Source organism: Megascapheus bottae, chromosome 2, assembly GCF_031878675.1.
Source record: "Megascapheus bottae isolate mThoBot1 chromosome 2, mThoBot2.hap1, whole genome shotgun sequence".
Lineage (NCBI taxonomy): Eukaryota > Metazoa > Chordata > Mammalia > Rodentia > Geomyidae > Megascapheus > Megascapheus bottae.
Genome location: NC_143510.1, coordinates 92,831,200 through 92,854,975, shown reverse-complemented (window position 1 = coordinate 92,854,975; position 23,776 = coordinate 92,831,200). Strand labels below are relative to the sequence as shown.

Below are 23,776 nucleotides of genomic sequence, written 5' to 3'. Positions count from 1 at the left end.
ATGTCGGTCAGTTACTGAGAAGGGGCAGCTCAGGCTGGTGGATATGGAAGGCAGAGAAGCCAGGCAGTGTATTCCACTGGAGGCGGCCTTCACTCCAGCAGAGGTGAATGTCTATCATCCAGTGTCTTCTGAGGGGGCTCAGCCAGGCTGTGCTCAGATGCCAGAACGGGAATGAGCAGATCTGGAGCGGTGGGCATGATACGATCCCACACACAGGGTGGCTGTAACCACTGGAGCGGAAGAGCTCTTTTCTTTTTGGTTGGTTGTAGGGGTTGAACTCAGGGCCTTGGTGCTGTCCCTGAGCCTCTTTGTGTTAAGGCTAGCACTTTATCCACTTGAGCACCACTTCTGGTTTCTGAGTGGTTAACTGGAGATAAGAGTTAGGGACTTTTCTGCCATAATCCTCAGATCTCAGCCTGCTAAATAGCTAGGATTACAGGCGTGAGCCACCAGCCTCATCTGGAGGTCTCATAAAACCATCACACCTGGGGCTGGGAGTTTGGCCTAGTGGTTAAAGTGCTTGCCTAGCATGCATGAAGACCTGGGTTCGATTCCTTGGTACCACATATATAGAAAAAAGCCAAAAATGGTGCTGAGGCTCAAGTGGTAGAGCTCTAGCCTTGAGAAAGTCCAAGGACAGTGCTCAGGCCCTGAGCTCAAGCCCAGGACTGGCAAAAAAAAAAAAACCATCACACCTTCCTAACCCTATTTAATCCTAAAAATGTCCCATAGGCCCACTACCAAATACCATTAATATACAAATTTGGGGATTAAATTTCTGTAACAAAAACTTGCTCTTTCTCAAACAAAACCCTGAGATAATCCATTTAAGAAGCAAAAAGGTTTATTTTAGCTGTCAGTTTAGTTTTGGGGGTGAGTCTAGTTTGGTTGCCCTTGCCCTCTCAAAGTCTAGTTGCCAAATGATAGTATTTACACTTCATTCTTCCCTCTACTCAAAATCTCAGTGGCCCAGAGAAAGTCAAGGAGCTTCCACTGAACTGCCACGGCCCACCATTCTGGTCTGACTGCTATCTCCCATGTCCTTTCTCTAGCTAGAATTACCATAGTTACTATTTTTTTAATTTATTTATTTTGCCAGTCCTGAGGACTCAGCTCAGGCCTTAGTACTGTCCTTGGCTTTTCCTCAAGGTTAGTGCTCTGCCACTTGAGCCACAGCACCATTCCTGGCTTTTCTATGTAGGACGGAGAAATTGAATGAACCTGGGTCTTCGTACATTCAAGGCAAGCACTCTACCACTGGGCCAAACTCCCGGCCCATAGTTACTATTTCTCTTCTTTTCTTTCTTTCTGTTGGTCATGGGGCTCAAACTCCTGGCCTGGACACTGTCCCTGAGCTCTTCAGCTCAAGGCTACCTCCCTACCCCTTGAGCCACAGCACCACTTCCAGTTTTCTGATGGTTAACTGGAGATAAGAGTCTCACGGACTTTTGTGCCTGGCTTTGAACCTTGATCCTCGGATCTCAGCCTCCTGAATATCTAGGATGACAGGTGTGAGCCACCGCACCCCGCCGCATAGCTACTATTTATTTACCACACCAGGCTGGCTCCTTCCTCAGGGCCTTGGAACATGCAATTCCCTTAGCTCCCAATACTCTTCTACCTCCCTCGTGAAAGCCATGGTGGCCCTGGCGGGTTAGTGTCCATTTATTGACAATATTTAAAGCTGCCACATCGACCTTCCTTTTCTTCTTTCAGTTATCTTTGTATTACGCTAGAATTAAACTCCATGAGGGCCGGGAGTTTGGCCTAGTGGTTAAAGTGCTTGCCTAGCATGCATGAAGACCCGGGTTCGATTCCTCGGTACCACATACTTAGAAAAAAGCTGGAAGTGGTGCTGAGGCTCCAGTGGTAGAGCTGTGGCCTTGAGAAAGTCCAAGGACAGTGCTCAGGCCCTGAGCCCAAGCCCGGGACTGGCAAACACACAAACAAAACAACTCCACGAAGGCTGGAGAGGACCTCGAGAAACATCCCGTGCCTCCAGGGAGGGAAGGGAGGAGACCGGAAGGAGCAGGAGAGGGCGGAAGGCAGCAGGCGCGGAACTACAATTCCCAGCGGCCCCCGCGCTTCCGGCCGACGGCAAGATGGTGGCGCGCAGCAAGAAAGGCGCGGTGCGAGCCTCGGTGGCTATCCCGAGTCCACCAGGGTACAGAGGTGAGCTGCTGCAGGACGGGAGGTGGCGGGGGACAGGCAGCCTCCGTGGGGCGCGGGTGGGGACCCGCAGGGCCCCGCCGCGTGCTCGGCAGGTTCGAGGCAGGGCCCGGTCCCCACGCGGCGGGGCCCTGGACGCGGCCTCCGGACAGGTCCCGGGCCGGCTTCCTCCACGACTCCCCTGAGGCTGAACTCCGGCCTCCCTCCCTGTTGGGTCTTTTCGAGGTGGGGGTCCCGGCGACCTGGTCGGCCACCCTCGTTCGTGCAGGCCCCGGATTTGGGGGCTTTGATGGGGGTCTTAACAAGGAAGCAGAAAATTTTAAAAAAATGCGCTGTGGTTTCCTGGTCAGGCTCCAAGTGGAATTCTCGGCCTGGCCTGCGTGCAGCACCTGAACACACAGCACACTTGCTTGCCCTGGGGGAATAGGCAGGAGCCGGTCCTTCACTGTTCATTACAACCTCAGCGTCCCCCTTAAGGAGCTGCCTTGGAATCCCCACTGGGAGAAAAACCGAAGTCTCTGGATTTATGGAGATTGGCATTTGTGGGATGCCAGTGGTTAAAGAATCCCATGTGCTACTGACCTGAAGGTTCAATCACATTCATGCTCAAAGCCCGCACGGTGTGTGGCCTGGCAGAGGCATCAGTGAAGGACCGATAAATGGATGGATAGACGGACACATAGACAGGCAGATAGAGAGGAGCAAGCCACAAAGACGTTGAGTGAGTTCTGTGGTGACCTCAGCCTGGGTAGCCTGGTCCTGATTCTCCCCTGTCATCATTTTTCTTCCAGCCATTCCCATCAAATTCTCGGAAAAGCAGCAGGCTTCTCATTATCTCTATGTGAAAGAACACAGAGTTCGCGAAGGCACCCAGTCTGCCAGGCCTGAGAAGCGTACTCTTTTTGTCCTCAATGTGCCTCCGTACTGCACAGAGGTAAGCTGCTCACATCTGGCTTGGGATCTATACATTCTGGAAGGAGCACTTCTGCGGCCCTGCCAAACCCTGGGTGGTTGGATGGAAATACTGATGGGAGTCCCACTGGAGGGTATCTACGAAGTCGTCTCTGTTGCCAGGAAATTGGTAACTGGTATTTAAGAGTTTTTAAGGGACTTGGAATGTGGCTTAGAGGTAAGTACTTGCCTAACATGCATGAAGCCCTGGGTTCCGTTCCACAGTACCACATGCACAGAAAAGGCCAGAAGTGGCACTGTGGCTCAAGTGGTAGAGTGCTGGCCTTGAGCTAGGAGCAGTTCAGGAACAGAGCCCAGGCCCTGAGTCCAGGATTTTTTTTTTGGGGGGGGGGGTTAAGGGGGTTCCAGGGCTTGAACTCTGCCTGGGCTCTGAGCTCTTCAGCTCAAGGCTACCACCCTACCCTTGAGCCAAGCCCTACTTCCTGTTTTCTGGAGGTTAATCGGAGATAAGTGTCAGGTCCTATTGTGCCTGGGCTGGCTTTGAACCTTGATCCTCAGATCTCAGCCTCCTGAGTAGCTAGGATTACAGGTGTGAGCCACTGAGCCCGTCTGAGTCTGAGTCCAACGTGTTTTGAATTACATGCTCTTTCCTGAAGGTTAAAGTGATGCAGGGCCAGGTGGTGATGCCGAGAGGCAGAAGCAGTGTGGTCATGAGTTCAAAGCTACAAGGGCCACATAGACCCTTACTCAGAACAATATCTCGGGGCCGGGAGTTTGGCCTAGTGGTTAAAGTGCTTGCATGGCATACATGAAGACCCAGGTTCGATTCCTTGGCACCACATACATAGAAAAAAGCTGGAAGTGGTGCTGAGGCTCGAGGTAGAGCTCTAGCCTTGAGAAAGTCCAAGGACAGTGCTCAGGCCCTGAGCTCAAGCCCAGGACTGATATTAAAAAAAAAAAAAATGTCTAATTCCATCTGGACACATATACTTTTTTTTTTTTTTGCAGTCCTGGGCTTGAGCTCAGGGCCTGAGCACTGTCCTTGGACTTTCTCAAGGTTAGAGCTCTACCACTTGAGCCTCAGCACCACTTCCAGCTTTTTTTATGCATGTGGTGCCAAGGAATCGAACCCGGGTCCTTGTGCATGCTAGGCAAGCACTCTACCACTAGGCCAAACTCCTGGCCCCTAAAAGATCTTTCTTAAGGGCATGGTGGCTCACGCCTGTAATCCTAGCTACTCAGGAGGCTGAGATCTGAGGATAGTGGTTCAAAGCCAGCCTGACACTAGACTGTGAGGCTCTTATCTCTAATTAACCACCAGGAAACCAGAAGTGGGTTGTGGCTCAACGGGTAGGGCGGTAGCCTTGAGCTGAAGAGCTTAGGGACAGCATCCAGGCCCAGAGTTCAAGCCCCACAGCAGACAAACAACCAAAAAAAAAAAAAAGAAAAAACCTTTCTTTTTAGTTAAAGGTAAACAAAGACCATTAGAAAGAGTGATAAACTCCCAGTCTAGTGTCTGCTGAGTGTAATCGTAGATACTCAGGCTGAGATAGATCTGAGGATCAGAGTGAAGCAAGTGCAGGCAGAAAAATCTGAAAAATCTTATCTCCAGTTAACCAGCAAAAGGCTAGGAGCTGTAGAGTGCCGACCTTAAGTGAAAAAGCAAAGCACGAGTACAAGACCCTGAGCCCAAGCCCCAGTGCTGATACTAAAATAGGCTTAAATGTATGAGGGTACAGCTCACTGCACTCCACACACCAAATGTACCCTTGTAATCAGCACGTACCCCAGAAGTCCCCTCAAGCCCGACTTAGCAGAAACCACTGTCACCCTGACCCCAACACCATGGCAGTGGTGGTATGTGACTCAGGTAGTAAAACTCGGCTCTTACAGAATCTCAGTCCAGAAATGTCTTCTGTGTTGTGATGCCAGCAGAGCAGACATGGACTGGTGTCCTTCAGAACCCTGGCTCCCTGGCAGCGCCACACCGGTGTGGAAAGGCCCTGTGGATGCTCATGGTCTGCTTCCCTCTGTCCATGGCAGGAGTGCTTGTCACGTCTCCTGTCCCCCTGTGGCCCCATCAAGTCTGTGGAGTTGCGGGAGAAGCCGGACCTTGCCGAGAGCCCAAGGGACCCAGAGTCAAAGTCTTTTCAGCCCAGGCGTGTTCCGGTAGGCCTCCAAGGACCAGACTCCATTGGACAGGGGCCTGAGGTGGGGTGGGGTGGTGCGGGGGAGAAGTTAGCAATGGGGCTTGGAGAACATTCCCTGTGGCTCTGGGCCGGCCTGTGATGTGAGCTCTTGGGGGCTGTGAGAGTTACAGCGTTACAGTCCTGTCCTGCCCTCCCCTGGCCTACAGAGCCCCCTGCCATCCTTGCGGCCCAGGAACAGCCTGGTGCCATCTCCCCTGGCCCAGCAGCAGATCAAATGGTTGCAGGCAGGGGACCCACTGCCAGCCGGGCAGCGGGCCCACACCTCTGTCCTGTCTCCCCACAGGGGTTCCAGGCGGCCTACGTGGTGTTTCAGAGGCCAAGTGGTGTGTCTGCAGCCTTGAACCTGAAGGGTCCTCTGCTGGTCTCTACAGAGAGTCACCCCGTGAAGAGTGGCATCCATAGTCAGTACGGGCCGTGTGGCCCACCTGCCCGCCCTGCCATCCCTGCCTGTTCCCTGGACCCTGCCCTGGCAAGAGGGCGGCGCTCTGTGGGTGTCACAAACGAGGCTTCTTCCGGGGCACAGCCATGGGCAACCGGGGTCTGGATGCTGGGTGGGCGGAGGCAAGGGCCTGCCTGCTGCCAGAGTAGTCTTGGCTGCGTGTCCAGTTCTGGCCAGTGGCAGAAGATGTTTCTAGGCGCCGCAGGTGGCGCTGAGGCCCGTGTCCCCCTTTGTCCCTCCTCCCTCAGAGTGGATCAGTGACTATAAAGATGCCGTGCCTGACCCTGAGGCCCTGAGGGAGGAGGTGGACACGTTCATGGAGGCCTACGACCGGAAGATAGCTGAGGTAGGGCTGGAGCGGACCCCGGGCTGCCTGCGTTGCTGGGGGAAAGTGGGCCCCCCGCACAGGGGCTGGTGGTTGCAGCCTGGCCTTTGCTGCCATGTGGAGAGCTGGCGTTGAGAGTCTGCAAGGGGAGAGGCAGTGCCAGCACGACTGTGCCCACACTTAACGCGGGGGTGAGGGGCAGCTCTCGTGCCGGGGGGCCCACAGCCACCTGGTGACTTGTGCAGGAGGAGACCAAGGCCAAGGAGGAGGACGGAGTCCCCGATGAGGAGGGCTGGGTGACGGTGACCCGCAGGGGCCGGCGGCCCGCGCTCCCCCGCACCGAGGCCGCCAGCCTGCGTGTGCTCGAGAGAGAGAAGCGGAAACGTGCCCGCAAGGAGCTGCTCAACTTCTATGCTTGGCAGCACCGAGAGACCAAGATGGAACGTAAGGCTAGCCTGGTGGGGGCGGCGGGGGCAGCTAGGCAGGTGGACCAGCTTCCTAGGGTACAGGGCTAAAGGCTGCACGAAACATCCAGCAGTGGGGCTCCAGTGGCTTGGGTGGGGGCTGCATGAGTAGTGCTCCCTGCCCTGCCACCTGGTCTCCAGAGCTTAGCTGCAGTGCCCCCCACCCTCTGGATTTGGTAGCTGGGCTTCTCCTGCCCCCCGGGGGGAAGGACTCCTCGGGAGTTTTGACCTCTCTAAGGGCAGGCGTCCATCTCCACTCACTTGCCTCTGACCTAGCCTGCAGCCAGTTGGCAGCCCCAAGCTGAGAGGGTGGGGAGAGTGCCCTCTAGTGGGGACAGTGGGCAGCTCTCCGACCTTCACTGTGTCCCCGTGCCCCAGACCTAGCCCAGCTGCGCAAGAAGTTTGAGGAGGACAAGCAGAGGATTGAGCTGATGCGAGCCCAGCGCAAATTCCGACCCTACTGAGCTCAGCCGGCGGTGGCCTGGACAGCAGGTGGCGACCAGGTGCAATATAAGGATCCGAGGGCCAGCTGGGCCTGGGACGAATGTCCCATGCCGGAGGCTTGCTGTGTTCAACAGCCGGGCTGAAGGGTCCTGAGGACGTGGCCTTTAGGGGGAAGCTCCCTTTCCTCCCTTGCTCGAAGCCACCTGGACTGCAGTGAGAGGACAGACCCTTTATTCCCATCCAGACTCCGAAGCCATCCTGCCCCTGGTTTCCTCCAGCCCCACCAGTGACCCACACCTGTGCCTGCCCCAGCCTTTTGAAGTCACAGCTGGGGACGCTGGGATCCTGCCGTTGGGCTGCCCGCCATAGTCTCGGAGACCAGTGAGGCCCGTTCAGCACGCCTGCATGCTCGGAGCTACAGCTGCGCCTGCATCCTGTGACTGCTCAGCAGGAAGGAGCTGATGATGCCGGCCACCTGGGGAGCCTTGGTCATGTGGACATAGTGACTGCCTTCCACCTCCACGTACTGGAACTTCTGCAGAGGGCGTGAGGTCCCGAGGCCAGGGCTCTCCCAGGCCTGCTGCCTCCCATTGCATCAGGAGCCGCTGTGGCCCCAGTTCAAGCTCAGGCCACCCCAGCGGCCCAGGGACCTGGGCTGTGGCAGTGTAGCACAGAGCTGGGCCATGGTTAGGGTTACCGAGTAAACAGCCCCTTCTTCAAGGGAGAGCAGGGCAGCTTTCAGGAGTGCTCTCTGGGAGAGGACTGCCCTCAGGGAAGACACCAAGGGTGTGCCACAACACTGGGCCCACTATCCACCATGCCTCAGTGCCAGGTGCTCCCAGGTTCCCAGGGGGGGCTCCTGCCCTGTGGCCAGCACCTCACTAGGGGAGCAAGTGTGGGCCTGGCCCGGCAGCATGTGAGGATTCTGCAGTGCTCGTGACCCCAGGTATAGAGCCCTGGGTGATGGGGCAGGGCTGCCAGCCCTGGGACCCCTGGGCAGAGTGAGGGGAAGGCCCGGTCCCGCCTTACCTCCTGTAGCTTGGATCTTAGCATGTCCATGATGAAGCGCTTCTCCTCCTCAGTTATGAGCTCTCCCTTGTCCTCTTGCACTGCCCTGTGAGGACGGCATGGGCCTCCTGAGTCCTCCCAGCTCTCCCACCGCCGCTCCACTGAGCCTAGACCACCCGAGGTTCAGCTACGCCACATTGCCTCATACCCAGCCGGCCAGGCACAGGCGAGTTCTCTCGAGGTAGCCTGCCAGGTGGCTTGTAGTCGTGGAACCAGTTGGGCTCTCCCCTGGGAGGGGGAGCTGAACAGCCACTGGAGGCCAGGTTCTGCCCTGCTCCCCGACTTTTCATTATGTAAGTCACTTGCTGCTGAGACGCTATATCATCTTGTGTGGTCGTGTGCCGTTCTGGGGCTTGAACTCAGGACAGGGTGCTGTCCCTCCGCAGTTTTGTTCAGGCCTAGTGCTCCACCATTTGAACCACAGTTCCACTTCTGGCTTTGTGATGATTAATTAAAAATAAGAGACTTCACTTTCCCGCTCAGGCTGGCCTTGAACCATGGTCCTCAGATCTCAGCTTCCTGAATAGCCATGGGGACAGCCAGGAACCATCAGTACTGTGTGAGTGTGTGTGTGTGCTGGGACTGTGATCTGTCGGATCTCGGCTTGCTCTCGGGGTTTGAATTTGCCTTGTATTGTGCCTGGTCCCGTGATGGAAGTTGAATGGAAGTTGAAGTGATAAGCTGAGCCTCCTGGGCTCGGAACACAGCTGCCCAGCGCGGTTCCTGAGTGCACCTGAGTGTGTACTGGGCCAAAGCGAAGACGTTAACATATGTGGGCCCTGAAGCCTGGCTCCCTCTTTGTGCTCCTCCTGCCTTCTGAGGAAGGTGAGTGGCCCCGCCTGGCTCTCTGTGGTCACGCCACCTGTGTGTGACTTACTTGATCAACAGCACACTGGCCTGCAGCCTCCCGATGAACTGCACAAACTGCTCCTTACTGACAAAGTTGAAGCAGCTCTTGACCTGCAGAGACAAAGCCATGCTGAGTCCTGTGGACACAGCCATCTGCTAGGGTCCTGGTCCTGGGGCGAGCTCCTTGGCCACCCATCCCAACGCAGTTCCCACAGCATCACCTCCTGGTCCAGGCCTGACCGTGCTGAGACTGCACTCCATGCCTTTAAGGGGTTGATTATCTCCAATTAACCACTAGAAAACTGGAAGTGGTGCTGTGGCTCAAGGGGTAGAGCACTAGCCTTGAGCCAAAGAGCTCAGGGACAATCCTGAATCCCAGGCCAAGTCCAAGCCCTACAACTGACAAAAAAAAACAACCTGAAAGCATCAGATTTAATCAAGGAGACCTTAGACTTGAGGACTTCCTGGAACATTCTGAACCATTGGGTAAAAATTTTCCAAGAAGCACTTAGAAACTTTAAATGCATTGAAGACCTATCCTTTAAAAGTGTAGCACTCGGGCTGGGAGGGTGGCCTAGTGGTGGAGCGCTTGCCTAGTACGCAGGAAGCCCTGGGCTTGATTCCTCAGTACCACATAAATAGAAAAAGCCAAGAAGGGGCTGGGAGTTTGGCCTAGTGGTAGAGTGCTTGCCTTAGCATTCACGAAGACCTGGGTTCGATTCTTCGGTACCACATACACACAAAAAAAGCTGGAAGTGGTGCTGAGGCTCTAGCCTTGAGAAAGTTCAAGGACAGTGCTCAGACCCTGAGCTCAAGCCCAGAACTGGCAAAAAAAAAAAAAAAAAAAAAGCCAAGAAGTAACACTGTGACTCAAGTGGTAGAGTGCTAGCCTTGAGCAAAAGAAGCTCAGGGACAGTGCCCAGACCCTGAGTTCAAGAGCCCCAGGACTGGCAAAGTTAAATAAAACTATAGAACTCGGGCCGGGAGTTTGGCCTAGTGGTTAAAGTGTTTGCCTAGCATGCATGAAGACCCAGGTTCAATTCCTCGGTACCACATACATAGCAAAAAGCCGGAAATGGTGCTGAGGCTCAAGTGGTAGAGCTCTAGCCTTGAGAAAGTCCAAGGACAGTGCGCAGGCCCTGAGCTCAAGCCCAGAACTGGCAAAAAAAAAAAAAAAAAAAAAACTATAGAACTCTTAGGATAAAAAATATTCATGGCATCAGATTCAGCAATAATGATAACTTACAGACCTGACACCAAAAGCATCAACAAAAATAGATACATGTCTTTAATCCTAGCTGTGCAGGAGGCTGAGATCTGAGGATGTGGTTCAAGGCCAGCCCAGGCAGATAAATCTGGGAGACTCATGTCCAAATAACCACCAAAAAGCCAAAAGTGGAGGCATGGCTTAACTGGTAGGGTCCTGGCTGTGAGCAGAAACAGTTGAGAGGGCCAGGCCTTGAGTTCAAATCCCAGAACCAACCAACCTAGAAACATGGGATTTCATTACAGTGAAATGGTATGGTGCTGGAGGTGACACTCAGCAGAACTCTGTGTGTGTGTGTGCACACCCACGCATACACACTCACCCCCGCACATGTGTTCAACAGCCCCCACCAACAAAGGCCCTGTCACACACTGAAGGGAACTGGAAGCCAGCACTCACCATGGACAGCCTGGGGTCTCTGTTCAGCACCAGTCCTGGAAAAGCACACAGTGGTCAGTCGGTGTCATTGTCACCTGTCCTGGGATTCTCTGTTAGAGCAGGGCTCAGACATGGCCCATGCCTGGCCTCGCTGGACCCAGCAGGACAGCTCTTTTGGAAACCCAGGCCTTCCAACACCAAGCAGCCGCAGATGAGAAAGCTTTATGCCACTCATGGTAGAAGAGCATGAGTGAAAAGTGCGTCCCTGGAGCACAGGCCTGTGTCTCCAGCTTCAGGCCCGCCAATGGCGGACAACTGAGCCCCTTCAGGATAAACACCTCGCAGTCTTGTTCCTGAACCACATCCGGGTCACCTGGAAAAATTAAGACCTGCATGGGGGCCGAGCATCACTGCCTCTCTGTGCGCATGTGTGGGCCTCTCGGGCACTGCAAGAGCCTGGCAGGGAGGCAGAAACCAAACACTCTCCAGGACGGAGCCCAGGGCCCCCACCTGAGTGAACTGAGTCTGCCTTCCTCCTGCAAGCCAGCTCAGTTACCTCCTGCACACTGCCTCCTGTTCAGAACTGGGCTTCTCTGTGCTCCTTGATGAGCATTCACGACTTCATTTACTCAGTACAGTGCTGGGAGCCCGGAGCTGCTCGTATGCCTGGCGCAGGCCTACCACTCAGCCCAGCCTCAGGGCTTTGTCTCTTTCTGAAGTGCTTCCCTTCTTCCCCACCCTTGGGCCTGAACTTGGGGGTGTGGGCTCTGTCCCTGAGCCAATTTGAACCCAAGGCTAGTGCTCTACCACTTGAGCCACAGCACCATATCCGGCTTTTTCTGAGTAGTTTATTAGAGGTAAAAGTCCCAAGGATTTTCCTGCCCAGGCTGGCTTTTCACCTCAATCCTCCTGAGTAGCTAAGACCACTGCCCAAGCCAAATCACAGTCACCTAGACCTGTCCTTGGCCAGAACAAGGCTTACACAAGGACCAGGAACTTGAGCTCTCCTCACTTGTGTCTTCAAGTCTAACAATTGTGTACTGTTGGACAAATGTTTCTCTCTGACTTGGTCCTAGGAGAGGCAGAGAGAGTTCAAAAAAAAGGTTCTCTATTCCAGTTTTATTTTGCTATCTAGGTTGTTTTGTGGGTCATGGAGTTTGAACTAGGTCTGGGCACTGTCCCTGAGCTCTCAGCTTAAGTCTACCACCTTGCCCTTGAGTCAGGCCCCACTTCCCATTTTTTAGAGGTTAATTGGAGCTAAGAGTCTCAGGTCCTTTTGTGCCTGGGCTGGCTTTGAACCTTGATCCTCAGATCTCAGCCTCCTGAGTATTTTTGTTTGCTTTTTATTCTTTGTTGCTGGTACTGGGCTTGAACTCAGGGTCTGGGCACTGTCCCTGAGCTGCTTTTTCTCAAGGTAGCACTCTCACCCCTTGAGCCACAGTGCCACTAATTGCTTTTTGGTGGTTACCTGGATATGAATGTCACATACTTTTCTTCCTGGAATTTAAATTCTGATCCTCAGATGTCTGCTACCTGAGTAGCTAGAAGTATAAGCGTGAGCCATCAGAACAGCTAATTTTTGCTTTCTGGTCATAGTTCAAGTGTCCATGGTGTTCTGTAATCATTATCAACATGATTACTTAGAATTATAGAGCTTGTAACAAAAAAGTGAAGACCAGCTGGCTTGCTTTGCATGCTCAAGACCCTGGGTTCAGCCCTTGCATGGGAAAAAATAGGGTCTCAGAAACATTCTGGCTGTTAAACATTTAAATGTAATACTAAACCCCAAACAGTATTAGAAGGAGCTTTTAATGGTGGGCCCAAGATCCACAGAAAGATTGCAAGACAAGCAATTTGTAAGCCAAGGCAAAAGGCAGGAATGTAGGGCGATGTGCACTTGTAATTTAGCCTCTCAATGTGGGAAAGGTAGAAAAGCTTATGAGACTCTTATCACCAATTATCATAAAAAGCCAGAAGTGGGGGCCGGGAGTTCGGCCTAGTGGTAGAGTGCTTGCCTAACATGCACGAAGACCCGGGTTCGATTCTCAGTACCCCACATACATAGCAAAGAGCCGGAAGTGGTGCTAAGGCTCAAGTGGTAGAGCTCTAGCCTTGAGAAAGTCCAAGGACAGTGCTCAGGCCCTGAGCTCAAGCCCAGGACTGGCAAAAAACAACAACAACAACAAAAAAAACACAAAAAAACAAAAAAACCCAGAAGCGGAGCTGTGGCTCAAGTGCTAGAACATTAGTCTCGAGCAGGAAAAGGCCAAATGAGGATATGGGGCCTTGAGTTTAAGCCCCAGTACCAGCTCTCATACACAAGGGAAGCAAAACTGTCAGATGTGGAAAACTCTAAAAGTGAAGAGAGGAAAGGGAAGAGACTCGGGAGATTCCCTGAATTTTTCTTTTTAAATCATGGGACTGAGCACCTCAAAAAGACAGGGCTGGGAGCTTGGCCTAGTGGTAGAGTGTTTGCCTAGCATGCACGAAGGACCAGGTTCGATTCCTTAGTACTACATATATACATGTATGGAAAAGCTGCAAGTGGTGCTGAGGCTCAAGTGGTAGAGCTCTAGCCTTGAGAAAATCCACCGACAGTGCCCTGAGCTCAAGCCCAGGACTGGCACCAAAAACAAAACAAAACAAAAACAATAGTAAATTGAAAAGCAAAACAAAATGGCAACTAGGCCGGCACATCTGCCCAGCCCAGGTGGAAACAAACCCAAAAGAAAGGAGTGTGTGAAGGTGGGTGGAGGGCATTGGGCTGCTGGCATGCCGAATACAGACATGCTTGAATACAGAGGTGACTCTCGCAGAAAGAACAATTATGGAAGCATTAAGGAGTGTGATTTTCTGTAATTATTATGTTCCCACCCCCCTCTAATTAGAGAGTGTGGAACTCTTAAATGACAAATTTAGATGATAAATGTAATGCTTAATTGTTGATAGAGATTTCAGCTAGGCAGTGCAACTCAAATGCTTAGAGGAGCATGTAATTAGAGATTTTCTGCTTGCTACCTTCTCAGGTCACCTCGGATGAATGGATCCAATGCTGAGGCCCCTGGTCACTGGGACTCCCCACAGCCTCATGCCCAGATGACCAGGCCCTCCCTGCCCTGGCAGGGCCCCGGCCACCAGGCCCCCACCCTCTTCCTTCTTCAGTGTGGGTTCTGGGCCTTTAGAGGTAGGGTGCAAGGACATTGCTTTCCTGTCCACTTCTCCCCTTAACAGCCACCACCGCCACTGCTATCTCCTCTTTCTGCTCCTCCTCCTGCTCCTCCTCTTCTTCATCAGGGGGCTTGAATTCAAGGCCTGGGTGCTGTCTCTGAGCTCTTTTTCTGCTGGTCCTAAACTCAGGGCCCGAGCTCTGTCCCCTCTCCGTGATCAAGGCTCTGGTTCTACCATTTGAGCCGCAGCATCATTTCCGGCTTTTTTTTTTTTTTTTTTTTTTTGCCAGTCCTGGCTTGAGCTCAGGGCCTGAGCACTGTCCTTGGGTTTTCTCAAGGCTAAAGCTCTACCACTTGAGCCACAGCACCACTTCCTGCTTTTTCTAAGTATATGGTACCAAAGAATCAAACCCAGGTCTTCATGCATGCTAGCCACAGCTGGGCTGGCTTGAACCTCAACCCTCAGATCTCAGTGTCCCGAGGAGCTAGGAATTCAGGCATGAGCCATAGCACCTAGCTTCATCCTCTTACCTTTTCTTTTCTTGTCAGGGTAATGTATAGAGGGATTAGGGTGGCACTGGTCAGGTAGAGGGGGCATTACTTCTTGCACACTGATACCCCTTCTCATGGTTTTAGCCCCATTTCCCTATCCCCAGCCCCTCCCCATCCTCTTACCTTCTAAGAGGACACACCTTCAGGGCAGCAGGGATAGCTGAAGCCTAGCAGGACAGACAGCCCCACTCTGTGGCTCGTGACAGCACTGATGGAGCAGGAGGAGTCACGCCGCTCACGTCATGGCAGCAATAACCAAGTCTCTGCAGAACTGGCATGATAGTCCCGCAGGCCACCCTTTGCTGGGACTGTTTAATTATAAGCTCTTCTCTCCTCTTTCCCCAATGCTTCCTCTGTGTACACCTAAAGCTCAGGACTGTGCCCACATTACCGGTGGAAGTGTTTCCATTGCCTCTTCTGCCAGCCCAAGGCTGCTCAGCTACCAGGGTCAGGAATTGAACCCAGGTTTGTTTATGTTGTTGTTGTTGGGGTTTTTTTTTTTGGTCCAAGACTGGTACTCATACTTAGTATCTGATACTTTTGCTCACTGGCTGGCACTCTACCACCTCCAACTCTGAACCCAGGTTTGTTTATTTAGTTATTTATTTGGCCAGTCCTGGAGACTGAACTCAGGATCTGGGCACTGTCCTTGGGTTTTCTCAAGGCACACTACCACTTGAGCCATAGCACCACCTCCGGCTTTCTCTACGTGTGTGGTACTGAGGAATTGGACCCGGGTCATCATGCATGCTAGGCAAGCGCTCTACCGTTAGGCCATGCTCATGGCCCCCAGGTTTGTTTGTTTGTTTGTGTTCCATGTTTAATGATCTTTAATTCAAATGCAAACGTTCCGTACATGTCATTTTGTAGGGCTTAGGAATTTGTTCTTTTAAAAACAAGAACAGGGAAAGGCAACCAAATGATATTTCTACTTTTCAAAAACTTTCAAAGAAAGGGTAGATCACAGGGCCATGAAAAATCCATTTAGCCAAACCCACTTTCTCCCCCTACCAATAAGCTTATACCCATTCCATACACATATTCCTGAATAAAGATTTACAGTTCAGCTTTGCTTACATAATCATTAAAAAAAGTTACTCAGCACCAGTTTGCTTCCTATGCCAAACAAATAGTGAACTACTTTGAGATGCATTTCTTTTTAAAACAAGAGGGCAGTTTTCTGTAGAAAGCAATGCTTAAGCTTCCAGATACATTTCTCAGAAATGGATTCAAAGGCATAGCCACTCTCATGCTTTCAAAGTAAAATACCTAGCCTAATGTGCATAGAAGCATGAATGGCAAAGTTAACTATTTATTTGAAGCACAGGAAAAAAAAAAAAAAAGGTACACCTTGGAAATTCAGTGGCACAAGGTATGCTGCCATTAACTTGAGGAACAATATACAGTTTAAAAAAAAAGAAATAAAAAGAAAACATTTTCCTCCTGTTTTGTACACTGCACTACATAATTTTACCTGCCCAAATAGGCCATTTACAAATATCAGGTCAATAAACTGCTAAGGTCCGTGAAAAGGTAGCTTTCTTATTAAAATGCAAGCATTTAAAGGAGTATCTAAACAAGAAAAGACACAAGCTGGAATGAAAGGCTAGAAATCACATCTAAACTCGGGGCTTCTTGTCTGCACCCTCTTCCTCTTCTCTCCCTCTGCCAGGCCCCATGCCTCTAGGACCCGCTCCACCTCCTGGCCAAACGCTCAGTGCGTGCCGCTTCCCATCATGGAACCACACCGTGGTTGCTGGTGGAACACCAGGGTTGGCTTCATACCTGTGCCACCACCACTACCACCTAGAGGTGGAGCTTTCTGACCTCCTGGACCATAGGCACCTCCCGTGGCTCCTCCGCCACCCCTTCTCGAGGCTCTGTCCCTTGGAGCCCTGTAGCCCATCGGGCTAGCACTTTCCTCTCTTTGGCATGTAGTTTTGAACCCAGGTTTTTGTGTGTTTCCCTCCCTCGAGAGCGGCTTCCAGGCCCACCTCTGGAGCAGGCCCTGAGTCCTGTTTATCTCTGGTTTTCCTCCTAATATCCGCCCTCTCTGTCAGGCCTCCCCTTTTGCTCTAGCCACAGGTTGTCACATCCATTCACCATCAGAGGTCCTGGCCCCCAGGTGCTGAGGTCAATGCTGCTGCCACAGGACAGCTGGGAACTTCACCTACTTGAATACCTGCCTGGTCCATGCAAGCTCCTTCCCCAGTCCCCACACCACCCCCCAGAAAGAAAAAGCACAGTGATGGCCTGCGGCACGGGCACAGAGAGGCCTCACCTGAGCCCACCTTCGTGGTTCCTCTTTTCAGGAGGAGCGCCCCACACTCCTTGTCCAAGCCTCTGTGCTCCAAGAACCTGGGGAGACAGAGGAACACTGGAGGCTCAGAGCCAGCCGTGGGAGGAGGAGAGAAGGCAGCAAAAGACAAAAGGGAGGCTGCCAAACAAGGACACATGGTTCCCGTGTGGCTGGCGTGTTGACAGCAGCAGGGCTCTGCAGAGTAGCTGCAGACAGGGGTCTTGTATAGGCATGAGTCTCCGCTTCTTTAGAAAACAAACGTTTGGAAGTGGTGCTGTGCCTCAGATGGTAGAGGAATAGCCTTGAGCTGAAGAACTCAGGGACAGCGTCTAGGCCCAGAGTTCAAGCCTCGGGACCGACAGAAAAACAAAAAGAACCAAGCCGGGTGCAGTGGCTCATGTCTGTAATCCTAGCTACTTAGGAGAGATCTGAGGATCGAGGTTCAAAGCCAGCCCGGGCACTAAAATCTGTGAAGCTCTTATCTCCAATGAACCACTGGAAGACCGGAAGTGGTGCTATGGCTCAAGGGACAACGCCCAGGCCTAGAGTTCAAGCCCCATGACAAATAAAAAAGTTTGATCCTGATGCCAGTGGCTCACAGCTGTAATCCTAGCTACTCAGGAGGCTGAGGTCTGAGGACTGCGGTTGGAAGCCAGCTGTGGCAGGAAAGACTGTGACACTCATCACCGAAAAGCAGGAGTGGAGGTGTGGCTCGACTGGTAGAGTGCTAGCCTTGAGTAAAAAAGCTAATGGACAACATCCAGACCCTGAGTTCAAGTCCCAAGACTGGAAAAGGAAAATAAACATTGTGCAGGGGTGACCCATCCTTAGGTCGAGGCTGCTCTGAACTGCGATCCTCCCTTCTCAGCCTCCTAAGTAGCTAGGGTTACAGGTGTGGGCCACTGGTGCCCAGAAGTCGGGTTCATGACATGGCTGTGACCAGCTTCTTCCAGGCCACAGGTAGGCAGCCACATGCAGCTCTGGTGTGAAGTGGACACAGCTGGTGTGGGTGGGTTGTGCAGGTACAAGGAGGTTAGCTAGGAGGCCCAGGGAGAAGAGCTACACAAGGGGGAAAGGGGAGGCCGTGACACCGTGGCAGGGCGTGGAGGTGTGGGAGGAAAGGTGGGCACGTTCCCTCCCCTCCCCAGTGTGGGTTTTCCAGGGGGAGAGTGAGTCTCAGTCGTGACTCGGGTTTCGCCAGCTCCCTTCCCTCTCCTTCCCGCCCCCCTGCTGGCTCCCTGCACGCACCTCTGCAGCATCTTCGGCGGGCTGACCACACTCGGAAGCTTCTGGGAGGCCTCGATCTGAAGCATGTGCTCAATGGCCTGATGCTTGTATGTCACCAAGTTGTCCAGTTCCTACGACGTTAGCATTGGTGGCTAAGCAGGGTTTGGGGCTCCCAGAGGGTCCAGCCCCTCTCTTGGCCCCGGCTTCTGCCATGGAGAGAGGTGGCAGGGATCGGTCCCTCCTGGTGAGGGGCTGCATGGCCACTGCTTAGGCTAACGCTGACCCAGAAGAGGCGGAGTTCCAGGCTCTCCATGGCACGGTGCACCTAGCTGGATCATGTCTGCCCCTGATTATGGGTCCACTTCCTGGAACAGCCACAGGTAACTAGGCAGGAATGGCCACTCAGAGCTCCACCCCGGAGGAGCCCCAGGACATTAGACCTGTCCAGTCAGCGGGAAATGTAGAGATTGCGAGTCATGGCCACTGACTCACACCAAATGCAAACTGACTGCTTCCTGTGTGCAGGGGGGGGTTGTGGTGCTAAAGACGGCTGTGGTCTCTTCTGGGCCTGCAGTAGTGCAGGAACAGGGCTGGTCACTGGCACTGGTGGTGACAGCTCCAGGCCCCTTAGTACCCTCTGTGTCACCCATATTCATGCCCAGAACTGGGCCGCGTGTGCATGCTGTGCATTAGCCTGGCCTGTGGGCCCAGAACGCTCCCAGCTGTTGGATGATCCACTGCACTCTGCAGATCTGAGACCACACCCCTCCCCCGACACCCCCACCCTGGCACAGACAGCAGAGGGTCTTTCTCCTGTGTCCACTCCAGGAGATGGCTGGGAGCACCCCTTCCAGGTCTGGACCAAGCCCCTTCTTACTTGGAAATCCAGGAGCAGTGGTAAGGTGTCCAGTAAGATGAGTTTGTCCACCATCTCTGGGAATATGCAGGCAAACTGCGATTGGACAGTAAAGGAAGAGTGAACAGGAGGGGAGGAGGTTGAGGGCTCTCCTGTTCTCAGAGGGCCCTGCTGGTTCCTGAAATGTCTTTGGGGTAGGGGTCAGAGTGTTGATTGGGCCGGAGTGGGGTCGTCCACCCCTGTGGTCCCCCTTCCACTCCCATGGTCAGCAATGCTGGACTCGGGGTCCTCTGTGGTGAGCAAAGGGGAATGTAGGTACTGGAATTGGGAATACCATTTCACCCCAACTTGCCTGGAAGGACAGTTAGTATGATCCGCAAAGGGCCTGGCAGTTTAGAAAGCAAACGCTGGCCAGGCTCCAGTGCCTCCCTTCTCTAACCCAGCTGTCCAGGAAGCCGGGACAAGAGGAGTGTGGTTGGAAGCCAACTCAAGCAGGAACATCCAGGAGATCTTATTTTATTATTATTATTTTTTTTTTTTTGGCAGTCCTGGAGTTTGAGCTCCAGGCCTGGGCACTGTCCTTGGACTTTTTTAAGGTTAGCACTCTACCACTTTCACAGCACTACTTCCAGGTTTTACTGTGTATATGTTACTGAGGAATGGAACTCAGGGTTTCGTGAATGCTAGCCAAGCACTCTACCACTAAGCCATATCCCGGCCCCACATCTAGGATATATATATATATATATATATATATATATATATATATATATATATATTTTTTTTTTTTTTTTTTTTTTTTTTTTTTTTTGTCAGTCCTGGGGCCAGGGCACTGTCACTTGAGCCATAGGCAACTTCCAGTTTTTTCTGTGTATTTGGTTCCAGGGAATTAAACCCAGGACTTCATGCATGCTAGATGAACACGCTACCACTAGGCCAGGCTCTTGGCCCCATCCAGGAGATTCTTTTTTTTTTTTTTTTTTTTGCCAGTCCTGGGCTTGAGCTCAGGGCCTGAGCACTGTCCTTGGACTTTCTCCAGGCTAGAGCTCTACCACTTGAGCCTCAGCACCATTCTGGCTTTTTCTTTTGTATGTATGTGGTACCGAGGAATCGAACCCAGGCCTTTGTGCGTGCTAGGCAAGCACTCTACCACTAGGCCAAACTCCCCACCCCAGGAGATTCTTATCTCCAGTGAACCACCAAAAAGCCAGAAGCAGAGCTGTGGCTCCAGTGGTAGAGTGCTAGCCTTGACCATAAAAGCGCAGAGACAGGGCAGGAGCTTGGCCTAGTTGTAGAGTGCTTGCCTAGCGTGCACGAAGACCGGGATTCCATTCTTTGGTACCATATACACAGAAAAAAGCTGGAAGTGGTGCTGTGCCTCAAATGGTAGATTGCTAGCCTTGAGAAAGCCCAAAGACAGTGTTCAGGCCCTGATTTCAAGCCCCAGGACTGGCAAAAACAAAACAATAAACAGAGCTCAGGGAGAGTGCCCAGGCCCTGAGTTAGGATCCCAGTTACCTTCCCTCCCCTCCCCAAGAAAAGGGCAAACTGTATGTAGCTAGCTTAGGAGCCCCTGGGCCTGACCAGAGAGGAAGTTATTCTTGTATCCATGAACTTCCCTACCCCCCACCCAGCCCCTGCCATGCAGAGCATAGCCAGTTACTCACCATGCCACCCACAGTGCCACCTGGGGGAACAGAAAGACCAGAGAGCTAACATCCTCTAGTTCCTTCTCCCCCAGTTCCCAGCCTCTCCTCCTATACCCAGCTACCCACTCCGGGCCAGCCAGCTCCTAGCCCCACCCTTCTGTCCCCAGGCTAGGAGACAACCAACTTTGGGGTTTATGTCTTTGAGGTCAGAAGGGACAGTACCCAAAGGTCAACTTCTACCTCTTTTTGCAATTCTCAGAATGTTTCATCATTCCTTGCAGTTCTCAAAATTCCAGGGAAAACTCCATAGTGCTGGCTCCCTCCCAGCTCCAGGTCTCCTCTACTAGCTTAGGGCTTTGCCAGGTCCCAGCCAAAGCCGGCTTACCAAAACTGTGGCCCACGATGGAGAAATGAGTCCATTTCAGAGCTGTAACACGAGAAGCGAGAAGGTCATTCCTGCAGCCTCTGGCTGGGAGACCAGCTTAGGGGGCCCAGCTCTACTGAGAAAGGACTCCACCCGCCAGGGGAAGCCCCTGCCCCTCTCCCAAGCCATCCAGCAGAAATGTCTAGCAGAGCTGGGGTCGGACCCTGCTTGGCCAGCACTGCCTCCGGATGCCACCACCAGCCCAGTCGCCACCTCTGCCCCCACTCACCGGCCACCACTCTCCGAACGTCAATCACGAAATGGTAGTGGCAGTACAGGAAGCCTGGGCTGTAGTGGGACGAGCGCCCATGACCCCCAAAATCGATGGCGACGTAGTGGAAGTCTGGGGTGGAAAGGAGGAGCCCGGTCAGCTCCGGCGGGACTCGCGCGCTCGCGGCGGCGGCCGCTGCGCCTCACCTGGCGGCAGCTGCGGGATGAGCTTGTCGAAGGTGTTGGCATTGTCCAGCAAGCCGTGCAGGCACAGGACGGGGGGCCCCTCCGCCGCGCCCCACCTTTTGGCGGCAAGGTGACCCCAAGGCATGGCCAGCTTCATCTCCGTGGACGCATCTAGGGGCGGAGGAGGGGCGGGCTCGTCGGCACACCCGCTGGCCGGCGTCCCCCAGGCCCCGCCCGGCCCGGCCCGCGGGCCCACCGCGGCACTCCGACGGGAAAGCTCCGCGTCGCACGCGGAGGACCGGGAGGTGGACCCGGGCTGATGCGCGGGGAGAAGCGGCGGACTTGAGCCCGGGAGAGGCCCGGCGGGGTGGCGGCCGGAGCGGAACCCCGGGGAACCCCGCAGTCTGTCCGTCCGTCCCGACTCCCCACCGTCATCCTCGGCAGAGGGAGGAGCTCGGCACAGCCCGGATCACAGGGCAGGGGGTGCGTGAGGACCCGGCTCTGCTCGACGCCGCCCCTCCCCGCGCGGCCCCCGCCGGCGCCGCCAGCTGCCCGCCCTGCCCGCTCCCGGGCGGCGGAGGGAGCAGCGACCGCCGCCGGGGGGTCGCGGTCGGGGCACCGTCCCCTCTGCCCAGTCCCCTTCACCGGCCCGAGCGGGGGGGCCCAGGTGCGGGGTCTTCACCCATCGTCGGGGTCCCGAGGCCGGAGGAGGCACCGCGAGGTCCAGGTCCGGAGGGAAAGGACGACTGCGAGACTGACCGCGCTCCGGCCCACCGACGCCCCGGGAAAAGGCAGGGTCACCACGCCGGCCACGCCCTCGAGGAGCCCCGCCCCGCCCGGGCCCCGCCCACGGCACGCCCCGCCCCCGCCTGGCCCCGCCCACGGCACGCCACGCCCCACAGGGCCCCGTCCAGAGCACGCCACGCCCCACGGAGCCCCGCCCACAACGCACCACGCCCCCACAGGCCCCGCCCCAGCCAGCATGGCCCCGCCCACACCACGCCACGGCCCGGCCACGCCCGCGCCCGCCCGCAGCCCGGCGCCCTCCCGGCCCCAGCTCGGAAGGTGGTCCCCGCTTCCCGCGGTCTCCCGGTGCCCGCCGAGGGAAGCCTGGACTCCGCTCGTCCGGAGCCCGAGGCCCCACCGCCTCCCTCGCGGCGTCCCTTCAAGCCACTGTGGCTCTTTCCCTTCTCCCCCACCCACTGGCTGCGGTCACGGCCGGCCTTGATTGACGCCCGGCCTCCTCGCCGCCCCCAGGCTCGGCGGGGCCGCGGCTCTGCCCGCCCGGTGGTGAGGACCCTGTTTCAGGAGTTCTGCTTATCTTCTGGATGTCACAGAACCAGAAGGCCGGGCACCGACTGCTCACATCGGTCATCCCCGCTCGTTCCTCGGGAGGCTGGGATCGAGCAGCGGAGCTCAGAACCAGCGGGGCAGGCCCTGGGGCTCACCGGCAGAGGATACCCGGGAAAAGATCGATCGCCTTGAGAGAAGACGTTCAGGGAGCCGTGCCCACAAGGAAAAGAGGGAGGCACCGCCACCCTCCCCGAAATGACAACTATCAAGCAAGTAACCCGAGCCGGGGCGCAGCTCACCGGACCCTGGCTTGGTCCGCCCAGTTCTGCTGGCGCTGCTGGAACTGCGGGGTAGAAGAGGCCGTGGCTGCGCGCGCGCGGGCCGGGACCGGAGTTTGAAGTCAGGACCCCGGTGCTGCGCCTCAGCTTCTTCACTCCAGGCGGGCTACCGCGTAAGCCGCAGCTCTGTTCTCAGCTTTTGGCTGAATCATTAGAGCTCTTATCACAGATTCGAACCACGATCCTCAGCTCTCAGCCTCCTGAGTAGCTGGGATTACAGGCATGGTGCTTGGCTTTCAGAGCAGCTTCCAGGACTGCGGGAACAACAGGGCCACCTGCCCCCGGCCACAGCAGCCCTCCCTCTGGCTTTGCATCTCTCTCAGGGACGACTTCCGCCTGCCTGCCGCCTGCTCCGCCCTGCTGTTCCTTGGATTGGGTGCTGTACCGGGACAGGCCTGCGTTTCCTTCGCAGTTGTGTCTCCAGCCTGAGTGGCGTCTGGAACGTGGCAGGAACCCTGTAAATATTTGTGGAATGAATAAATGCATGAATCTGCCAACTATGTCATACCTGTTCTCACTCCCAGGCCTTGGCAGATGGTGCTCGTCCAGCCTGGGAGCTGAGGTTCCCTCCGGAGGGGGTTACCTTTGCTTGGCAGCCACTTCCTTTGCCTCACTCCCAGAATCCCAGCGGCCAGGCCGCCCCTGCTCCCACCCACCCAGCCCCCTTGCCCTGCGGGCACCCTCGGCAGCCAAAATTGTATTTGGTGACTTCAGGGCCTAGGCCACCACCGGTCACCAAGGTCGGCCACGTGCCCCCGGGCCAGTCTTTACAATTCCTGGAACTGGGACGTGATTTCTTTCTCCAGTCTTAGTCTGAGCTTCTGTAAAAAGTCACACATTTTTGATCTTCTTCTGCAGCCCACATAGCAGAAGAGAGGAAGTAAATAAAAAGGGCAGGGGACTCAGGCCTGTAGTTCCAGCTACTCAGGAGGATGTGATCCGGAAGATCAGAGCCAGCCCAGGCAGAAAAGTCTGACACCGTGTATCTCCAGTTAACCAGCAAAATGCCAGACGGGAGGCATGGCTCAAGTGACCGAGGCCAGCTGAGGG

General features: G+C 54.6%; 2 protein-coding genes across 2 annotated transcripts; one reads left to right on the top strand and one right to left on the bottom strand.

Annotated features, from left to right (window-relative positions):
* The first annotated feature begins 2,063 nt into the window (after positions 1-2,063).
* On the top strand, positions 2,064-8,501 carry Rrp7a (ribosomal RNA processing 7 homolog A). The gene is made up of 7 exons (XM_090328843.1): positions 2,064-2,172; positions 2,961-3,103; positions 5,125-5,250; positions 5,575-5,692; positions 5,979-6,076; positions 6,301-6,499; positions 6,898-8,501. Exons 1-7 carry the CDS (start codon positions 2,103-2,105, stop codon positions 6,981-6,983), a joined length of 840 nt encoding a protein of 279 aa, XP_090184969.1. The 5' UTR covers positions 2,064-2,102; the 3' UTR covers positions 6,984-8,501.
* On the bottom strand, positions 7,178-21,863 carry Serhl2 (serine hydrolase like 2). Its single transcript, XM_090328844.1, has 12 exons — positions 21,778-21,863; positions 21,117-21,266; positions 20,929-21,042; positions 20,661-20,702; positions 20,294-20,313; positions 18,648-18,722; positions 17,792-17,901; positions 16,526-16,602; positions 10,547-10,581; positions 8,909-8,991; positions 7,993-8,077; positions 7,178-7,498 (listed from the first exon to the last, which is right to left on the bottom strand). Exons 1-12 carry the CDS (start codon positions 21,779-21,781, stop codon positions 7,379-7,381), a joined length of 915 nt encoding a protein of 304 aa, XP_090184970.1. The 5' UTR covers positions 21,782-21,863; the 3' UTR covers positions 7,178-7,378.
* Between the last annotated feature and the right edge of the window lie 1,913 nt (positions 21,864-23,776).

Bases quoted from the DNA above. Each gene is read 5' to 3' on its own strand.
- Rrp7a (XM_090328843.1), top strand. From the start codon at position 2,103: ATGGTGGCGCGCAGCAAGAAAGGCGCGGTGCGAGCCTCGGTGGCTATC. The intron at 6,077-6,300 runs GTAGGGCTGGAG...TGACTTGTGCAG, and splicing joins ACGACCGGAAGATAGCTGAG to GAGGAGACCAAGGCCAAGGA. The intron at 6,500-6,897 runs GTAAGGCTAGCC...CCCGTGCCCCAG, and splicing joins CCGAGAGACCAAGATGGAAC to ACCTAGCCCAGCTGCGCAAG.
- Serhl2 (XM_090328844.1), bottom strand. The intron at 10,582-16,525 runs GTGAGGCCTCTC...GTGCTTTTCCAG, and splicing joins AACCACGAAGGTGGGCTCAG to GACTGGTGCTGAACAGAGAC. The intron at 8,078-8,908 runs GTAAGTCACACA...CCGTCCTCACAG, and splicing joins GCCAGTGTGCTGTTGATCAA to GGCAGTGCAAGAGGACAAGG.